The following is a 20,725-nucleotide window of genomic DNA, read 5'->3' on the forward strand; positions in this document are numbered from 1 at the left end:
GTCAACAAGGGTTCTGCTTGGCTGCAGCTGCTAAAGGCCACAAGCCAGCTGTATGATTATTGACCTGCACCAGACTTGAACTGGCAGCTTCGAGGTGAAAGACTGTCATATCCCATTACAAATTCTCTAAGCCATCCAAACCCTCTTTCGATATTTTTTGAGTTTATTCATTCAGTTTTGGCATCAGAAATACCTCAGTGTTTAATAGCAGATTGCAAAGGGGTTTTTTTTTTCTTTGCAGGAAAATTATGTTAACAGTAATTTCCTTTAATTTATTATTTTTTTTCCTTTTTAGGGCAAAGTGCTAAGTGGCTGTTATGAAATGTCGTGCTTTCTGACAAGCCCAGCCTCAGACACAAAACACATGGTTGTGAGAGACAAGTTTCTGAAAATAACTCTTAAGAAGTTAAGGGCTCATAACAGTAGCTCAGCATCATGCTGTATTTTCAAACATTTTAAAGACTTTATAAGCCTGTATAAAATGAACCCATCTTTCCCTCTGAAAGAACGTTTAGATTAATTGTAAGCTTAGTTGGTAACCAAACTAGTGTGTTAGTTTGGCAACATGTTTAACTGTGTGTTTAGCAGCCTGCTGTGAGAAGTCTGTATTGCTTCATGCCTAATTACTGTTCTGTGTGGTGTCTCACACATGCTGCAGTTTGACGGGATGTAAACTAATAACTTTTTTCTTTTAGGGCTTAGGTTCTTGGTTTGCTAAAATCAAGGATGGGGATAAAATTTGATAGGCTAGTGTCAACTACTGAAACATATTTTATAAATAGTTCAATAGGACTGATATTTGAAACTTTTTTAGAAGTTTTGGGTGTTTAATACTGTATTAAATTCAGTTGGGCTTTTCATTATACTAAGAGCCTTAATAGCAATATGTAATATAAGACTTAACTCTTTTGATTATATGGATACTGACAACTGCTTCCTCCCTCACCATTTAAATTATCACTTTTCAAGAATGTTGTTAATAAATCTTCTTTTAAAGCAGTATTTGGAATAATTGATTTGTTCTATATGTCTCTCTAAAAGCTGACATTTACACTAATGATGACAGACAGTAACATTTTCAAAAGTGGTTAGGTGACTTAGAAGCTGATGTCCCATAGACATAAGGTTCTGTATCAGTTAGGCAGTGATCACTTAGGCATGCTTTATCAATCAAGTCCAAAGTACCTTACAACATAATTCTGGTCTGAAAAATAACTTTTAAAAAATAAATAATTCAATAAATAAAACACCTATTTATTCATCAGATCAGCTATCTGTGAGTTCAGAGTCCTGTTTGTGTACTCTAGTGGCAACTTCGATAATCTGTTTTAGCAAACATTTGCTGTGTTGCTCTTCATACTGAATCATGCCATGACCACTTGTTACAAGAATTGCTATAATTAGTAGCACCAACCAGATCAAGCGCTGTTTTACTTCCTCTCTTTCTCCGTAAGTTTGCATCAGAAAAACATCTGCATTGTTACCCATCAAACTAATAATTTACTAAATTCTGTTTGTTAACACATGGGCAGCCTTTTGAAGGTAATGAGTCATATGTGTCACTCGCAAAACTGTGGCCTTCAAATGTATGGTTCTTAAGACTATTGCTAAAGCAATTCAGAGATGAGAATCTAGCTTTGCCCTGGGACCCTTTGGGTTAGAAATACTGAAAGAAAAAAAAATCCACATTTAGAAATGGAGTCTATTTGATGCGTCGTTTGTGATGTAATACATATAAAACAATATGATACTGCTTTGAGTTATTCAGAACTGAGCAGCATTTTTAGCTGCTTTCTCTTTGATGCATTGATATTTCTGAGCCATGGAAGTAAGTGATCTGATACTTGAATTGGTGGGAATATTTTTAAATCTTAATTTTTAAAGTTTAAATTAAAGTCTCTTAATACACTACAATGTTTCATGTACTGCTTTTGCAATTGGAATCTGTACTGTGTATATCTAGCCCCATCTACTCATTATACTTAACTAGTTAATCATGCCTTAACCAGTTAATCACTCCTTAAGTGGCCACATATTCAATCAATTGATGGCATGATAAAAAGAGGAATATACTACAAAGGTGTTCTGGTCATTCTTGATAGGCAATTGGCTTGTATAAGATAAAAATTAAAATACCTTCTCAGTGAGCCTTTTGCACTCTCATTAATTCATTTGAAATATAAAAGCATATATTCTTACCAAAAAATGGGAAAATGAGACTAAGTCTGAAATCATTAAGATGAAATTAAAATTTAGCATGATATAGAATGAGTTCTTAGAATAGTAAAGGATTCATGGGGGGTTCTTAGAAGGGAAACAAAGCCCCATGAATTGCACGCCACTGGTTAGGACATAATATCCCTCCCTTGACAATATACAGAAAATTGTCAAACAAGTACAGCCCATACTAGAAGTCCCAGTTCTTAAAAGAGATCTTCCCAGAACCATCCATCCTAGCCTTCAAACAAGCATTGAACCCTTGCTAACCTCATCACCAGAAGCAAACTTTCTACAACCCAAAACGCACTGAATGGATCCAGACCAGGCCATGATAAGTGCACCTCCAGAAATGTAATGTATCTCATCCAATGCAGCAAATGCTCTGATGGAAAATATGTAGGAGAGACCAAACAACAACTGCGCACCAGAATGAATGCACACCAGAAATCTATCTAAGACAAGAATACCCAATTAGCTGTGGGGGTGTATTTCTCACAAGAAAACAACTCTCTCTCCAATCTCTCAGTTCTAATCCTGAAAGGGAATTTACAAAACACCTTTCACAGATGAGCCTATGAACTTCACTTTCTCAATCTACTAGATACAAAAAATCATGAACTAAACATGGACACCAGATTTATGACACATTATAACCTGCCTAACAGCTGACTCCCCAGGTACTTCTCCACTATTTACCACCTACATTCCTTCACCTTCCCCTTCTGTCCCCCAGCTTGTCTCTCACTCACTGACTCCTCAATTTACATCTTCGCTAACTGGCTTTCTTGCATGCATACCAGCCTCTGGCTTCTTTACTATTCATTCCGTCTAGGAAGAGCACACGCCAGCTGCAGATGCTTCCCCAACCTGAGGAAGGGTATTTATACCTGAAAGCTTGTGAAGAATTTTTTTTCCAACTATTTTAGTTGATATAATAAAAGATATCAGATTTACCCAAAGAACCTGGTCTGCCTTCTTAGAATAGTGTTTCTCATCTTGTTAGACTCAAGCCACCCCTTGGAAAATCCCAGCTTTGTTTTTACTCATCTTTTGATTATGGAAAAGTAATAGAGCATTTTTTTTCTGTTGCAAAGACCCCAAGGACAACAACAGGTCAAAATGGTTTTGGCAGTATGGATTCCTACTTGAAATGTCTGGGTTTATCTTGTGAATCGTGTGGTGTTTGCACACCTAACATTGCTAATATTGAACACACCATGGCACCATTAAAAGGGTCTTGCATCACCTGGATGCCTGACACCCTTGTTGAGAATTACTGCCTTAGACTGTACAAGGGTGAAAACTGCATTTCAGGAAAACAAGTTTTGGAGAATTATTTCCAACCCCCTCCTCCCCGGTCAAATTTAAGTTGGATTTTAAAATGTGTCAGAATGGGAGGTGGTCATGGGGGCCTAAAAGCACTAGACCTAAGGTCCCTCAGGTTATACTTCCTTTGGACAGAATATCCTAAAGAAAAAGGTTGCAATGAATTCAATGCTCGCCCAATTTTCAATCAAAGTAACCTATCAGTTTCCCACTATTATGGTTGGTAACTGGAATCATTCCCTCAACGAACGCTTAGCTGCAAATCTCAAAGGCTTTTGCTGCCAAGCTGGAAGTGTAGAAGCTTTCTAGTCCAGGCAGTCAGCCACATCAGTTAATCAGCAGCTACAAGGTTTAGTGTATAATTAGGTCGCTCTTCCTTTTGCTTTTTATCAACAACTGTATTTGGAACAGAACAAGAAAAAGACGATTTCTTAAGAAGGGACCAAAGAAACTGCCCAACAATGACAGCAGGTCATGCTGAAAGGCTTGACAAGCGTGCCCATTCCTGCTGCATGTGAACCTTTTGCCCAGAGGTGAGCACTGGGTTTAATGACAGAGTTGTGTCTGCTCCTTTTCCAGTTCAAACAACCTCTGGAACTTCTTTCCACAAAGCAAATTCCAGAACAACTTATTTTGTACTTTTTTTGGAAACGAGCCTTGATGAAAATAAATGCTTCTCATGTTCAACTGTGACAAGAATGTGAAGACAATTTTCTACAAACTTGTAAGGACTTATTGAAGGAGTAAATATCACATGTCAACCTGAGATAAACTGTAGCTCATTTATTTTACTATTTAACAGAATGACTTTCTCATTGTATTAAAAAGGGGGGGGCAGAGGGAAGGGAGGGGAGTTAGACTGTTGCCCTTTTGATGGAAGTTTGGCGTTTCATGGACTGTTTCTGTTCGATGTACTTGATAGGATTGGGTCTCTGCAACTGGCCACAAGTAATTGAAGGAGAGGTTTTTTATTTGTTATTACCTAGGGGGGAGGAGCAAGGGGATTGGAAGTTGATTTTCTTTGGTTTGTTTTTTTTTTCCAGCTCAAAGATGTTTTTGTATCTAACCCCACAAGCTTTTTCTCAAGATTTTTTAGGCTAGCCTTGTTCTGCATATGTGCGTTCTGCCTGTCTACATGAAACTGTCCCTGCTGGCAGACACCAGTTACCACCATGCGACAGTGCTTGGTGCAATGCTTTGGCTGAGATTTTTAAAACACACACACAAAAAAGGAAAACCGATCTTTTACGGAGTACGCAACAACTGAAAGGCAGCCATCTTGGATGGACATACCTTTGGTGTCAAGGTTAACAGAATATGAATGACAAAGCTATAGATGTTACAAATACCCAAGAGCTCCAGGTACTTCTGACAGTAAGAAACAGACCTTTATTTTTTTGGCTCTCAAAATTTTAACAATAATATTGGCACCAAGTTATTTCCAAGCTCTGTTAACAGTTTATTTTGATTAGCATTAGAGAGAAGGCCTCTGCAGAGAGGATTCTCTCAGAGAAGGCACTGGCTTGTATTTGAGAAGCTAGCCCAGGGGTGGGCAAAATATGGCCCACAGACCAGCTGTGGCCAGTCAACTGATCAGATCAGGCCCACAGGGGCACCCACCAATTGATTGGATCTGGTCCACAGCTGCCCCCACGACACTGCATGAGGCCAAGACCTGTCCAGGGAAGGGAACACCACACTCCCACCCACACCCAACAGCCCCTGTCTCAGCTCGGGCCAGCACAGATAGTTTCCTGGCGGGTGCTCCTCCCGCCTCTACTGGCTTCTCCTCCTCCTGCCCCTGCCAAGCTGCTCCAAAGTGGGGAGAAGTTTCATCCGGGTGGCTTCTGCCCCAGTGTATAGGGCTCCAACTTCCAGCCGCCTTCCACCCACTCAACCACCAGCTGGGCAGAATGGGTGAAAGATGTCCGGGAGCTGGAGCCCTGCGCACGGGGTCAGGAGCCATCCAGCTAAAACTTCTCCCTACCCAGAGTGGCACAGTAGGGGCAGGAGGAGGAGGAACTGCTGGAGGTGGAAGGAGCTGATCCATACCAGGAGCAGCCCTGCATGCAGCTGGGGCTGGGGCCAGTGGGGCCAGGGAGGAGCATGGCACTGGGTGCCCTGGGAGGAAGTGGACAGGGCCTGGCCCCGTGTGGACCACTGGAGGGGCAGCCACAGACCACACTGCCTGGGTGAGCTCTGTTCCACGTGCCCCCTGTCTCCACCTCACTGCTCGGCCAGTTCCCAGGACATAGCACCCAGGCCGCCCACCCACCCCACGCCCCTCACCCTGCCGCACACATATACAATATACATAAGTAAGATTATTTGGAGCTATTATTCAGTGATTTCTATATACGGTACTGAAAAAACATCAATCAGGACAAACATTTTTTTTTAAATCAAATGTTATACTAGATGTTTGATTTTTAGTATACAACTTGTTTTTCATCTATAATTCGTTAAAATTATATCTTCTGAAGGATGTTGTATGCGTGGCCTTCAACAACTCATCAAAACTCATTAAATGGCCTGCCAGCCAAAATTATCACCCACACTTGAGCCAACCCATCCTCCTGGGTTGAAGGCTATTGGCTGCAGAAAACCAGCAGGCAGGTATTTCTCCTGTTATATTTCTGCTTAAAGAACATTAAATATAGACATAAATATTACAAGACATTTTCCCCCATAAAAAGGAGGAGTAAAATAAGAGATTGGCTGTGAAACTAGCTTCCCTTTTCCCTTCTCCCACACCTCCTCACTGTACTACCCATTGTTATCTCTCTTTCTTGTTCAGGCCAGTTCTGCTCTGGACCTGGCAGAGGGGCTCGCAGCTGTACAGTAAGATTGATAAATTAGCTGTAATTATCAACTACCTGAGAAAAGAAGGAGCAAACACATTGAAACAACACCTCCTTATCACCTGAATGGAACAGACCTCGTCAGACAATTCTGTGTACTGCTGTGAGAGTGTGTGAAAGTTTTTCTTGGCTAAGAGATGCAATACACAGTTTGAATAAATAATTTATTTTGTCAAATATCTATCTGCTTTGCTTTCATGATATTTGTAAATGTGAATGGGGATAAAAGTGAACCAGAAAGTACATTTTCAGGGGTCATATAAAAATGTGTTAAGTGACCAACTTTTGGGGAGCAAAATACAAGATGTGGTCAGGGACTCTCCACAGATGTCCAGAACTGGAAGACATTTTGCACCTTTTTTGATTCCATCTTCTCAGCTACCTCTTGAACTGGAAACAGCAGATCTAAGTTCCTATTGCACCAGGCAGCAGTATGCTGTGTCCCCTCAGCAGATGCAGGGGGTTTTATGGGGACATTTTCCTTTTCATGGGTAATTCTTTAGGGCTACTAGGACACATGAAATTTGGGACTGCCCTGGGAAATTTGGGGTGACTTGTCATTTTGCACGTGGCAATAGATTGCAGTCTTTGCTGCATGGCATCTGCTCTATGACACAGTCCAAGTTTCCTAAGCTTTTATTCTGGCTCTAGAAACAACCTTCCTGCTGCCCTGGAATTCGCCCAAAGTTCTGTGTCAGTTTTTCTAACTAATACATATTTGATGATGTACAGGAAGTCCACCTTCATTCTTGATACAATATATCAATTTACAAAATGCACTAGGGTTATGTAGTCATGCAGTCATTCCGTGTGAAGAATTCCTACTGATGTTCAAATTTTGTTGACTGGAGTGACTGAAAGAGGCAGTGAAACTGGGATTGTTTAGTGGATCAAAATAATTATTAAGAGCTTTCAATTTAAAACTATATTTCATAAGGGAAAAATATAATATTTTGGAGGGACATACTATAAGTGGCATGTAAATCAGTGTTGGGATAGCAAAACAATTAGCCTGTTGTTATTTAAATACCTGGGTACTAATTTTATTTGTCAAAAACAACAGTGTTTAAGTAGTAAACTGCTGTAGGGTATATGTTCTTAGTCCCCTCCAACATATGCCTCAGCTGTTTGCATTTGTTTTTAAGCATTAAAATATACCTGAGATGTTTTCATGGCTTATCAAAGTAAACCTGATGCTTCTATGTTGTGTTGGATGCCCGTATTGTTTTGAATGGGCTATTAAATTCAGGTTTAAATATTTAAAAACATAGATTTTAATAATATAAGCTTCAGTCCTGAAAATACCTAACAGAATATAAAGGATCTAGAGCAAGAACCGCCCCCCACAAAAACAAACAAACAAGAAAACCCCAAAAAAACTCCCCAAAGAACACACACAACCTAATTTTACAGTAGAAGGCACTGACCAAGTCTTGTTCACAGCCAGCTATTTGCATGTGCAAAATAGGAAACTGCTCCCATACTCTTGGCAGGTGCTGGCTTTCTATATGCAGATGAAGGTAGTTGGGAGCATGCCCCCTACATTCTTGCATGAGACTTTGGCTTGAATATCTGAAGATTTTAAGCAGTACTTCATAAGCAGCTAGTAGACTTGACTGTATGGCAGATCATGGGAAGAATCTGTCACAAAAATGTAGGAGTGGCAGCATTGATACTTTGTGTCCTGCAGGAAGAGGGATGGGCAGTTATATATGTACTGAAACAAGCGTATGTACATTTGCAGGCCACCAACATTACCTTACCAGATACCATACATATCTCCTCCTACTAGCATTGGTGCGACCAGTTGCACTGCAAAGCCAAAGTTGAATTGCTGGGTCCACGCTCCTGCTGTATTCATTCATGAGGTGGTAGGATTTTTCAGTGGCATAAGTAGGATGGAGCAAATGGTGCAACCACCCTTGGTGCCACCAGCAGGGGAGGGGGGCGGAGGCCAAAAAAAGTGGCTGTGGCCAGGAGCTGCACAACTGCAATCACTGTAGTAGCCAAAATTTGCCACAGTCCAAGTGTCCAAGACATCTGGATGTGTCCTTACACTGCTGGGACTTTTGGTAAAAGTCTCTGCATGGTATATTAAGGGACAATTTTTCTGTCCTTGTGGAAGAATTGTGTGTGGGCACTAGAGAAATGTAAGTCCTTGTGTGCTGTAGTTTGTATTGACACTGCAATATGTGGGCATTTCCTTCCTGAGGATGTGCGCTACTGGGGTATAAAGTTAAATAAGCTGTGATGTACACACCACATCACATCACCACAGTATGAATTCATCACACTTGTGAAAGAGCATTTGTGCAGATAGGAAGTTGGTTAGATACAACCCTTGAGTTCTCTCTCAAGCGAAGACTTACTCAGGTAGCACTCAAACAGCTACTACCAGTTCCCCCAGGTTAAAACTCTTTCTGCAGGTAGACCCCATGACCCTGATCCTTCATGAACTCGTTTAGGTGCTTAGGTATGCAAGTAGTCTCATCACTTTGACTTAAACTTGAACATTAAATGCTTGCAAGACTGGAGCTTAAATCAGTTGCAGGTTGGAGTTTATTTTGCAACAGTTAAGACAGAAATGCCAACTAAATTTATGTACTGGTATTGTTCTCCATTTTTGCATTGAAATTCTTTCAGATATTATAGCTTACTATTCAAACACCTCCAAAAATGTCTTTCTTTGAAGGAGTTTGAAAAGCTAATTACTTTTCTTCCCTTGAGGCAGCAGTTTTCAAACTTTTTTCCTGATTCCCCCTTTGAGTTACAATTTTGTTCATACATGCCCCCACCAATCCCTCTCCCATACTACAGCTGGATGAGAGCCAAGCAGGAGTGGACGTGGGCTGCACGCTGTGAGCTTGGGGCTTCCTGCCCTACTGCCCTGCCCTCAGGAGCCCCCCACCCACTGTGTGCCTCCTGCCCGCCCAGCAGCACCAGGGAGCACAACTCCACACCACTGCCACCCCCACTGCTGGTGGGTAGGCCGGGGGCACCTTGCCATGGTGTCAGCCAGCATGGGGCTCCCAGGGCAGGAAGCCCCAAGCCTGCAGGGAGCAGCTCACACCTGCCCCTGCCCCATGTACAAACCTGAGGAGGTACATGCCCCCTGCCCCCGGGACAGGCAACCCACAGCTCTGTCCCACTCCCCACCCTGGTTGGGCAGCATACCCAGCTCTTGCCCCACTCCCTCACTCACTGTGGGAGCCTTGATCTGCCCCACTCCCACCTGCCTTCTACATTCTCCCCCTATAGACTTATCTGCAGGGAGTGCTCTCCACGCTGCCCTGCTGTATTTCCCAGCCACATTTCCTGGCCATGTGTATGCGTGTGGGCACACACATGCACATGGCACCCCCTGTGTCCCGCTCCTGGCAGCTCCCTGCAGGCTGGAACACTGCCAGCCTGCAAGGGGACACCTGCCATTTCCTGATCCCCGCAGAGCTTGATGCCCCCCCACCTTTTCTGCATACCCCCCAGGGGGGTGGACCCCACAGTTTGAAAACTGTTGCCTTGACATATGTTTATATAAGACAGATGCTACTAAGCCTTTGGGAACCTCTTGAGAATGAAGTCATTTAATCCAGGACATCAGGAGGTCATCCAATCCAGCCCCCTGCTCAAGGAAAGACCACCCCTGTCTAAACCATTGTAGGCAAGTGTTTGTCTAACTTGTTTTTAAAACCTTTAGGAATAATCCTCAACCATATATACCAGGCACAATTCCTGAACATCAAAACACCCCTTCAATTTGCCACAGGTAAAGCAGGAGGATAAGGGCACTGTCAATGATACGGATGGGCAAAATACAGCTTGCAAGGCCATTCTATCTGGCCCGCAGGGCCCCCCAAAAATTTAGAAAGTGAATATTTATCTGCCCTTGGTTCCTGTCAAAAACGACAGGAGTCAAGGGCAGTAGGACCCAGGGGAAGCCCGGCGGGGTCCCACAATACCAGGGCCTGCTTGGCCCCCCCGCCAGCGGGGGCTTCTGGCCTGGGACCACATGGCTGCCCTGGCTGGAAGTGCATGTAAGGGGGGAAGGGCAGGGGGCAGGGAAGGAGCCCAGGGAAAAGCTGAGCATGGGGGGGGAGGGGGAGAAGCTTCCCCTCCCCCACCCTGTGGCTGGTGCCTGTGCCTGTTCCAGGCAGCCCCATGTGGGCTGTGAGTGGCTGCAGCAGGGAGCGCTGGCCATGGGGTGCGACCCTCAACAGCCTGCCAAAACTGGGTAAGCAGCCCTCCGCCCAAAATAATTGTCTGCCCCTGGTCTATGACCTGCCACTGCAAAAACAGGAAATAATTTGTTAAAGTATGCTCAGGAGATCCAAGGAAGAGGACCATGCCTCAGAAAAGAAGACAAAAACCTGCATAGTCCAATCTGATCATAGGGTAATATTCCTTCCAGCCCCCAAATGTAGTGATCAGTCTGACCCTGAACAGAGGAGCAAAAACTTCCAGCCAAGCACCCCTGGGTTTAAGTCTCAACATAAGCATGAGCACATCCTAGTTCAAATCCTAACCCTTACCATCAACCTACACCCAATATTTCTGAGGGAGGTGGGAAAGACCATTTTGGAGGAGTAGCAGACAGGAGGTAGGAAAAAATTACTTCTTTCTCTCTTGTGGCAAATAGCAATGCCCAGAAGCACGGGGGAGAACCAGGCACCCTTGAGTCAGCACAGCAACCTAGGGACTGTAAAATCAACTCCACACATCATGCAGCCTGACTGGAGAGCCAGAACTCCATTTTCTACTGTCTTATGTCCTCCATAAATGTATCTCAGGTTCTTTTAGTCTTCTCCACAACCAGCTGGGTTATGAAAGCTCAGATTTATTCTCCTGCTGCCGACCATAATCCTCTCCTATTTTCACCTGTCTTGACTGCAGGTCATCTTCTCATGTTATTTGAGTGATGTCCTGGGAGATCTGCAAGGGAATCTCCTGCGCCTTCCAGGTATTGCTTTTCACAGCATGCTCCAGGCATTGCAACTCCTAAATCAGCCCTGAGCAATGCTTATTCAACCTCTTCTTGAAAACCTCCAGTGAAGGAAATTCTACAGCATCCCTAGGTGGCCTATTTCACTTCCTCACTGCTTTAACAGTAAAGTTGTTGTTTCTGATATCCAGTCTAAATCTACTTTACTGCACTTTAAAGCTATTGCAACACATCCTACCCTCTGCAGCAAGGGAGAAAAGTTATTTTCCTCCTTCTTTATGGCAACCCTTCAAATATTTGAAGACTGCTATCATGCCCTCCCTTAGTCACCTTTTCTGCAAGCTAACATGCTCATTTCTCTCAGCCTCTCCTTGCATGGCCTGCCTTCCCACTCCCTTATCATTTTTGTTGGCTGCCCTCTAAGATATGGAAGCCGGAGCTGAAATACTTAATTGGTAAGTTTTAAGCTGTGCAGTCACTGACACATTCTGACTTCAATTGGGCCAGGATGTTTCTCACAGTGTAGGACTCTCTCTGGATAAATGATGTTGGCTGACAAAGTGTAGTGAATTATGTAATTAAGAGTGGTAAACTTTCCATTTGATTCCTACTTTGAAATACCTTCTATCCACTTCTTGAAATATGTATATGTTTGTACCATACTTTAAAACATTTTTCTTGGAAAATTGGACCAAAGCTTTTCACAAAGCCACCTTTAACATCACGAATGAGATACACTGAGTGTCATCCCACAGTTTCTGTCACATTCTCCAGTGTTCTGCAGATCTGACAGCAATATAAAAAGATAACACTGCTGTTTGCAAGGCAAGTGACCTTGCAAAAAACAAAAAACTGTTGTGACTAAACAACCAACGTTGGCAGCAAAAATTGGAACTAACCACTCCCACTCAATAGGCTCAAGGTTTAATTCAGTCATAATGTGCAATTGACTTCAACACAGCTGTGACACTTTACAGCCCCTGAGGATTTAGGTCAGTATAAGTTTGTCTAACATATCTTCCAACTCTACAGTTGGTCCAGTTAAAGATATCACCAGAAAAACCTTTGCCTCTCAAAAGGTATGGCACAGGGGTGTCAGACTTGTTTTAGTCCCCACAGGCAAGATCCTGATTGTAGGGCTTCCTGCAGGCCAGATGACCTGCATGCAGCAGCAACATTAATCCATGTGGCTCCAGAACATAAGGAGCTAACGCTGTTGCCAATTTTAGTCACCAGGAGTGACTAAAAATGGCCTGATTTTGGTGGCAGGTAAAGAGTGGGGAGAGGCTCACAGCTCTGAATCTGGCCCGTGGAAGTGGGTGGTCCAGCCTGTTCGAGGCCTAATGTATGGTACGAAGTATCAGGTGTTTGCATCTCCCTCACAGGCCTCAGCATAGGACCTTCTATGAAAAAGAGAAACAAGGCCAGAGAATCCTTATGTTCTGACAAGCTCCTGCTATCTCCCTTTGGGAGCTGAACATGTCTACGTGTGGGTTACAGTGGCCGTTTCATTGTCATTCATGAAAAACAGAACACGCTACCCACAAAATCCTTATGAAGAAAGGATCAGAATAATTAAAAATTATACCTGAAATCTTGATATTCTATATTATCTGAAGCCCACAAAGCTGACCTTTTGCAGTATGTGTATGTCTTTCCCAAGAACTAAGAAACATTTGTGCATGTGCACGCATGCATGTGTGCACACACACACACGCATTACAAAGTGACGAGCATGTAACAAGGGCAAGTGTGTGTTTGGGGGAAAAGGCTTTGAAATTCAACCTTGTTACAAAAACAAAGCGTGAATACAGTTAATTTATTCCTTTTTGCCATGGATGATCCTAATAAGGGGAAAAATGTGCTTCTGCACATAATTTATTTGACCCTGGATGGGATATTAACTAGATAGTCTTATCAGTTAGGACTGTGTTAAGCTTAGCTGCTTGCATTCCATCACATATTTTGAACAACTTGAAATGTACTTCCATACACTTATCTAAGAAGAATTTGTCACATGGTCAAAAGAAGTCCAAACCAGATTGCTCTAATATTTAAGGATATTCACTTATTTTGTCAGAAGAAGGAATGCTGGATTTTTTTGTTTCAATGTGACTTATTTTTTCTTCTGTAAGAGCATGAGAGAACAGCAAAATAACCTTTTCCCAAATATTGTGTTCTTGCTATGTAACTGATTAGATTGCATTTTTCAGATGAGCATTACTCTTACAGAGGCTTTTTTTAGTTCTTCTTTTTTGCGGTAAGATCAGGTTACAACTGGTTTAGTGAGATGTATAACCTATTAGGTATGAGTTCCCAAACTTAATGCAAAGTTGTTTAGATCTGTCTGATACTATACTTCAGTTTCACTATTATCAGTGGTGATTGTAGAGCCAATAACTGACCAACATAAATGGCTAACAACAGATTGATCATTTGCTTTCAGATGTAAGCTACAATATCCTACAAGGAAAAATAACCTCCATTTAAACTTATAAAGAATCTAGTTTAGATTTTGTGATGAGTAGGCTGCTTCAAGCTAAGGAATGTGGAATTAAGTAATATGTAAAATTAAACTTAATTATTTTCTTCTAATTCATAGGCAACAGCTGACAGATGCCTCACTTGGAAGAAAAAAACAAAGGTGGCTAGAGTTAAATATCATTGTTGGGAGGCAGCCAATACTTAGTGTAAGGTGAATGAGTAAATGTTTAACTTAATGTTTAACCCTCTAAGGAATTCGGAAATGTATTTTATTAATACCTGGAAACGTAGTTCTCTTCACCCCTTGCATGTGGTAATCTGAGCTTCAGTGATTTAAACCAGCAAATATTTCACATCAAAACAAGATTTCACATGTGAGCTTTGAACAATTTACACCTCTTAGGTGATTGTTTCTGCAAATGTAGGATCAGACTGTGACTTGTCCTGAATGTCAGATCAAGGGACTGAAGCAGTGCAAGGTGCTGCTTTGTACCATGCTTCATCAGTGCCAGGTCACAAAGAGTAACAGATTTCACAGCACTGAAGTAGCCTCTCATTTCACATGCTCCTTTCTCAGAGGAATGGGTGAAATTCTTTCCTGAAGCAGCAGTGAAACAGAGAGAAGGAAGAGTTCTTTATCCATCATCTCCCTCCCCGGCTGCAACAGAGGCAGAGCAAGAATGTGCTGAACTTTAATCTGGACTGATTGCAAATTATTTAACTACCTGAGTTACGTTGTCCATCTAATTGTAGGCTTGCACAGTCAATAGGAAAAAGTGTAGCACATTCCTAGCCTCAAGATATGTTATCCTAAAATAGCTTTTACCACAGTGTCTCAGTCAAGTTTCCAAGTTAGCTTTCAGCAGCCTACCTTTTCTTGACTCCTTTGCTTTCTCTGCTCCTTTTGGCTTCATGGCACGTTGAAATACTTCTGCAGAGAGAGGAGACTATGCGGATCCAATGGCCATAATTTCAACAGATGGGATGTCAAATTCCAGAGTTCAGATGTGCCTAAATTTCTTAGGTTACCTTACATTGAGAAGGTGATGTGCTGTAGTGCATTAATTTACATCAAACAAACTAGTAAGTGAAATGGTAGGAGGAAAAGGAACACCAAATGGATGCATACCCATGAAAAGCTTGATTTGCATACATGTTGAGGGCCCTGAGGCATGGTAAGTAGGTATGTTTTAAATTCAAGCCCCAGGCAGTTTACAGTTCAATGTTTTAAGCATGAGAAATGAGCTATACTAGCCCAAAAACGATGTCGTATGACCTAGTTGTTAGAGGAAAGGGTTTTCAGAATGACCTTGATTCATGATCTTGTTGTCAGAACCATGTAATGGTAGGATGATTCTTACATTTTAGTTGAATGATGTACTCTGTGGAGATGACACAACTAAGAGGAGTAGAAATCAAAATGGTGGAAGTCTGTAAAGAAGACTGTTCCTTTCTTGGTTACATGGATGTGCTAGATTTTCATATAAAAGTGGTGATCTCTCAAAATCTTGTCCGACAGAGGGAAGGAGATGAAATATTATGTTAAGAATTCCTCTTCAAGTCTTGTGGCAGAGACTTGTGATACAGGAGATGAAAGACCAGAGTTCTAGTTTTAGCTATCCCTTTGGTTCTTATAATTTCTGTCTGTTCACAGTGCATAGATGTATCACATCCATATTAGCCATGATTATTGTAACAGCTATTTCTCTTTGTTGCTGGAACTGACTACTAAAATTACCCTGCTGTGGGAGTGCCAGTGAAGGGAAATATTGATATCAGCTTTCAGAAGTACAGTAATAAGGCTTGCTTGTCTGAGTACTTGAAATGCTAAATACAATCAACAGCCTCGGCTTCAGTGGAGTTCAATGCACATCGCTTTCTGTGCCTCACAGAATCAAGCCCTAAAACTTTTAATCCTTTGCAAGTGAAGCCAGTACAATTGTTATATAAATGTTAAATATTGTAAGAGAGATTCATGTTAAGCCAATCAGGAACTGAATTCTGGTTAAAATGATTTCTCATCTACTTCTAGCAGGGGAACCTTTCTTGTGGATTTAACTTCCTCTTGGCTTTAAAATGCTTCTGAGTGTCAGATATGCAAAGCTGCTAAAGAACAACACAAGGTGTTTCTTCACTGCGAGGACTGAACGTACAGCCATTCAATCTGTGTCTCAGGACTTGAAATGTGATTCTTTACAGGCAATGGTGCAAGCCTGCTTGACTGGATTGATAGGGTTTAGTTGACTGCACTAAACAGTAAGACTTTGGAGTATGAAAGCCTGAGAAGTGTTGATGTTGGGCTATGGACCAGCTGACTTACGGGTTATCTCAAAGATAAATGATTCCCCAACCCATACATGACACTGAGTAATGGCATCAGTTTATAAGCCTCAGAGCCAGGAGCTGTCTTATATACTGGAATCTGGTGTGTCTGTCCTCTTTCAAGTGAAGATGAGAGGTTGGTGGCAGCCTTCCTGTAGCCTTTTGTACCTCCTGCCACAGTGACTGTAAACTCTCAGGTAAGTAAAATGTAGGTGTCTATGGAGAGATACAACTATGTGCCCAAGAATGCCAGTGTGGGGTCAGGACCACGCATATGCTCAGGATTAAAAATCCTTCAGGTTTATGAGGCATATTTTCCCCAGATGTATTGTCCTCTCACTTTGACTGCAAGCTGCAATCAATGCACAGCGGGGGATGGAGAGTTATCAGAGGACTTTGTGGGTAGGGAGCTTGACTAAGTGAGCTCCTCTGGCCCTGCATGTGCAAGCTCAGGATCTGCTCTGCTTCCACTTCAGGCCTGTCACATTGTGCTCCACCTCGGGACCTGGTGGCCTGTGGGAGGGGATGTGTACGTCTCTGTATGGGTTGAGGACGTGTGTGCGTACAGGCTGAGGGAGAGGGCTTTGTATGGGCTGTGTGTGTGTGTGTGTGTGTGTGTGTGTGTGGATATGTGTGGGTTGATGAAAGGCAGGTGTGTGTGTATGGGGTGACAGAGTGTGGATGTGTGTATGTACAGGGTGACAGAGGGTAGAGGTGTGTGCGGGCTGAGGAAGGGCAGGTGTACCTGTGTGTGGATCAATGAAGGGCTGGTGTATCTGTGTGTATGGGCTGATGAAGGGCGGGGGTCTGTGTGTGTACAGGCTGACAGAGGCTGGATGTGTGTGTGTATGGACTAACAGAGGGTAGGGGTGTGTGTGCATGTGTGTGTGTATAGACTAGTGGAGGGTGGATGTGGGTTGGCACAGGGGTGTGCCCGGGCTGATGACGGGCAGGTGTATGCGTGTGCCCGCGTTGGCGGAGGTGGAGGTGCGGGGCGTGTGCGGCAGACAAGGCAGGTTCTCCGCATTACTCTAAGATGATTTTCCCTCAGACCAACTCAGACAGTTGTAAAACTTCTGTGCGGTACGTACGGGGCGCGGCCGGCACTCCCCCGCCGACGGCCGCAGGCCGGGGTCGGAGCCGGAGCGGAGGCCGCGCCGGCTGGGTCCCTCCTCCCGGGGGCGGGGCGCGCTGACGCGGCCGCGCCGCTCTCGGGTCCGGGCGAGTCGCACAATTATGAGAAGGAGCCGCCAGGCCGAGGCCGCCACCAGCGCTGGGTCCCGGTCTGGAGCCGAGCTCGTGCTGCTCCCACCCCTGCCCGCGCCAGCGTCTCGCCGCCGCTGTCGGAGCGCTGTCCCCAGCCGGCCTCGCCCAGTGCCCCTCGCCGCCGCCGTCGCCGCCGAGCCCAGCCCCGATAGATGGAGACAGGCCCCGCCACCGCCGCAGCCGAACCACGAGCAGGAGCTGCCAGGCGGGAAGAGACCCAGAGCCGGCGGCGAGACCCAGCGCGCCCCTGAGGAGAATGGTGGGTGCGACGGCGGGCGGGCTCGGCTCCCCGGCCCGGCTCATGCTTCGCCCGCCTCGTGCGCTGCGGGCTGCGCCGGTCCCGCGGGGCTTCTCCAGCCCCTGGCCGTTAGCGCGGCTCGCCCCGGCCCGCGCCGTGTTAGCACTCGCTGCTTGGAGGCCCCAGGCGGGCTCGGCCCCAGCCTCCTCACGGGGCTACAGCGAGAGCGGGCTCCTCCCGCGGCCCGACCGCCATCCCTGTCCTCCTCCTTCTCCCTCCCGGCCGGTCCCCGGGTGATGGCTGGAGAGCGCCTCCACCCTGGGGCTGCTTGGAAACTTCCTGGAAATCCAGACAGAGCTGGTTTAAATCTGTTAGTTTCCACTATCCAGATCAGCCTTTTATTTCATTAACATAAAAAAAAAAAAAATTATGACACGATTTACTGCTCAGAGCCCTGCTGACTCATACACATGGAAACCGGCCGGTGACTAGTCATATGTAAGCTGTGCCCCAGGTGTCATCCAGCTCTTCTTGGTGAACATGTCAGGCTTACGGAGTCTGTGACAGAAGCTGAAAGTTAAGATCTTGCTTGTGTAAGTCTTGGGCAGGAGACTCTGCTGTTTTCCAGTCCTCTCGTTTTGGTCTTTACTGCTGAGTTCCCGTTGCTGTGCAGTGGTTAGTGTTGCGCCCGTTAGTGGCAGCATTGCATAGGAAGAAGTGTAAACTTATCCTTACCTGGGACTGGTTTAGGCTCAAGTGGCTGCTGATCACACTGGAGAATCGGGTAACACTAGTTAGGAGGTACGTCTTGTTTTGTGTGTTTTGGTTGTTAGTGTGTTATGGGATGTTACATAATGCTGTGCACAGATCTGTTGAATTGCCAGGTTGTAAATGGACTTGTATTCAAATCAGGATGTTATGTGATGGTTTTTAATGGTACGGATCTTGTTACAGAACGTTTTATCAAAAATAAATACTTCTAGTAAAATCTAAGTATTGGCTTAGGACTGTTCCTGTAAACACTTAAATAGGTGAATAATTTGTATGTCACTTAGCTGAGTTTATAAGGTGCATCTCTACCCTTTCTTCTCTGTTATTCATGTACTTTTAAGTGTCTGCAGTTAAGCAGACTCTAATTTTGGTATTTCACTTTGGTAGTTCTTGCATGTATTCTGTCAAGAGAAGAAAACCCTATTGTGTTGACTTATGAACATCCAGCATTCAAATAGATTAATTTCACTATGTCTTACTGTTTTGTTTCTTATTTCTCATCAAATTGGAAACTTCTAAAGGCATCTTAAAATATGACCTCTCATTGAAAGAACTTTAAAGTAAACTAAAGACATATTTTAAAACTAAATTATGTTACTCTCTTCCCCTAGGTTTCTCCAGCTGTTTTGCTTTTTCCATCATATTTAATCTAAATTTTCTTATCCTGGCCTTTGAAGCTTTATATAACATTGTCCCTGAATACAGTACTTGCCCATCTTTCATCTCTTACTGGTTCAGTCCCACTTTCTCTGCCCTACTTAGTATAGTTAATATCCCATGCTTCTCTAGGAATCTTCTCTGTCATGTGCCTTTCCTTGAACTTATGTGCTATGATCAAGAACCTCTCCCTCTTCTCATTCAGATTCCTCTGTACTACTGTAAACTCCCACAAGAGCTGAGTCAGTACAGTCTTCAGTTTTAAGCCAACCAGCTGTGCTCTCTGCATGTGTAATGTCCACTAACACTATGCTTTGACCACATTTATTTGGACACTTTTGTACCTTTTTTTAGTGTTACAAGTAACATGTGAGATGATTTGCCAAAAAGCCAGTACTAAAAATTAGGCAGTTTGTTTGCAACTTTTGTTCATTTGATAGTACTCCATAGTTTCATTTTTTCCTGTTGAGCCAGTTTCTTCTTTCCTGCAAACTCATGCAAATCTTGAAGGGATAGGTGAATGCAAAAAGGTTCTGACAGTGTCTGTTTTAACCAATTTTTAATGGTTTTGCTAGTTTCAGTATCTTGGTGTCACAAAGCTTGAAAATTTTAGCGAGAGATTTCAAACTTGAAATTTGGCTTTAAAATTTGAAAAAAAGTAAGGCAAGGAGATATTTTTGTCACCAAAATATATGTAAGCTGCTAAAAAGTTGCTTTACTGATTTATATTTATTTACTTTTAAACCTCTCCACTCCTTTTGTGTATATAATAGTGGTATGCTGCATTGATTTCATGAAGCCAAATTTGTCTCTCTTAAACATGTTTGAAACGGACTTGATAATGCAATGTTATATGTGTGTTCCCAAGTTGTTGTCTTTTTTTTAGATTTCTATCTAATTTGAACTTTACTCTTTTCTAAGAGAAGACTTGAGCAATGGGGTGAACGTTTGCTTAAAATTACACGAAAAAGTACAGGTAAAGCTTCTTTGGGAAAATTGTTACACTTTCCATTCTATAGTAGGGAGACTAAACAGACATTCAAGAACAGCATCTTGGGGTTTTCTTCAGCTAAACCTGTAGTGAAACTTTTCTTCCTTCAACTACCATTTTCATGCTCTTTTTGATAGTCCAAGCTGACTACTTATATTTGCATCTGTCTCATTTGAATAAACTCCCTCTCTTTTTTTCAAAGAGTAAAAATACTTAAATGAATTCTGTGCTATTTATGTTTATTGGCAAGTATTTCTAACCCAGTACTTATACACTAAGCACATTGGGCAGTTGTATTTTGGATGGGATTGTATTTGGGCATGAAAGATCCATGATACTTCTGATTCTCACCACTGTCTCGCAAGGTGACCTTGGTAAGTCACTTGACCTCCATGCTTCTATTTTTATACCTGCAGAAGAGGTCAGTAATACTTCTTAGCCTGTGGTAGTGCAAGTGTTGTGCTTATAGTCATGATGATCCAGAAATTATGCAAGAGGCATGGATTTCTTAGTTCATCCAATGAGAGGCATCACCCTATGTAGTTGGCGTACAGTTAGGCAAACTCTTGAATGCTAGACATTCTTCATTGAGTTTTTTGCAAAAATCTTTGCAACCTGGGCTTTGGGAGGTTGCAGGCATATGGTGACATAAT

General features: G+C 43.2%; 1 protein-coding gene and 1 long non-coding RNA gene across 2 annotated transcripts in view; one reads left to right on the forward strand and one right to left on the reverse strand.

Annotated features, from left to right (window-relative positions):
* Positions 1-55: 55 nt before the first annotated feature.
* LOC109309068 lies at positions 56-19,779 on the reverse strand. The gene is made up of 3 exons (XR_002100778.1): positions 19,766-19,779; positions 9,316-9,318; positions 56-2,085 (listed from the first exon to the last, which is right to left on the reverse strand). It is a non-coding gene; the product is annotated as an uncharacterized LOC109309068 (long non-coding RNA).
* The window catches only part of TRPM7 (transient receptor potential cation channel subfamily M member 7), a 109,628-nt gene continuing 106,296 nt past the window's right edge, over positions 17,394-20,725 (forward strand). The window contains exon 1 of the mRNA XM_019533661.1: positions 17,394-17,674. Within this exon, the coding sequence (XP_019389206.1) occupies positions 17,672-17,674 (3 nt within the window). The 5' untranslated portion in view covers positions 17,394-17,671. The remainder of the gene's footprint in view (positions 17,675-20,725) is intronic.

Source organism: Crocodylus porosus, unplaced genomic scaffold (assembly GCF_001723895.1).
Source record: "Crocodylus porosus isolate Cpor-Errol unplaced genomic scaffold, CroPor_comp1, whole genome shotgun sequence".
Classification (NCBI taxonomy): Eukaryota; Metazoa; Chordata; order Crocodylia; family Crocodylidae; genus Crocodylus; species Crocodylus porosus.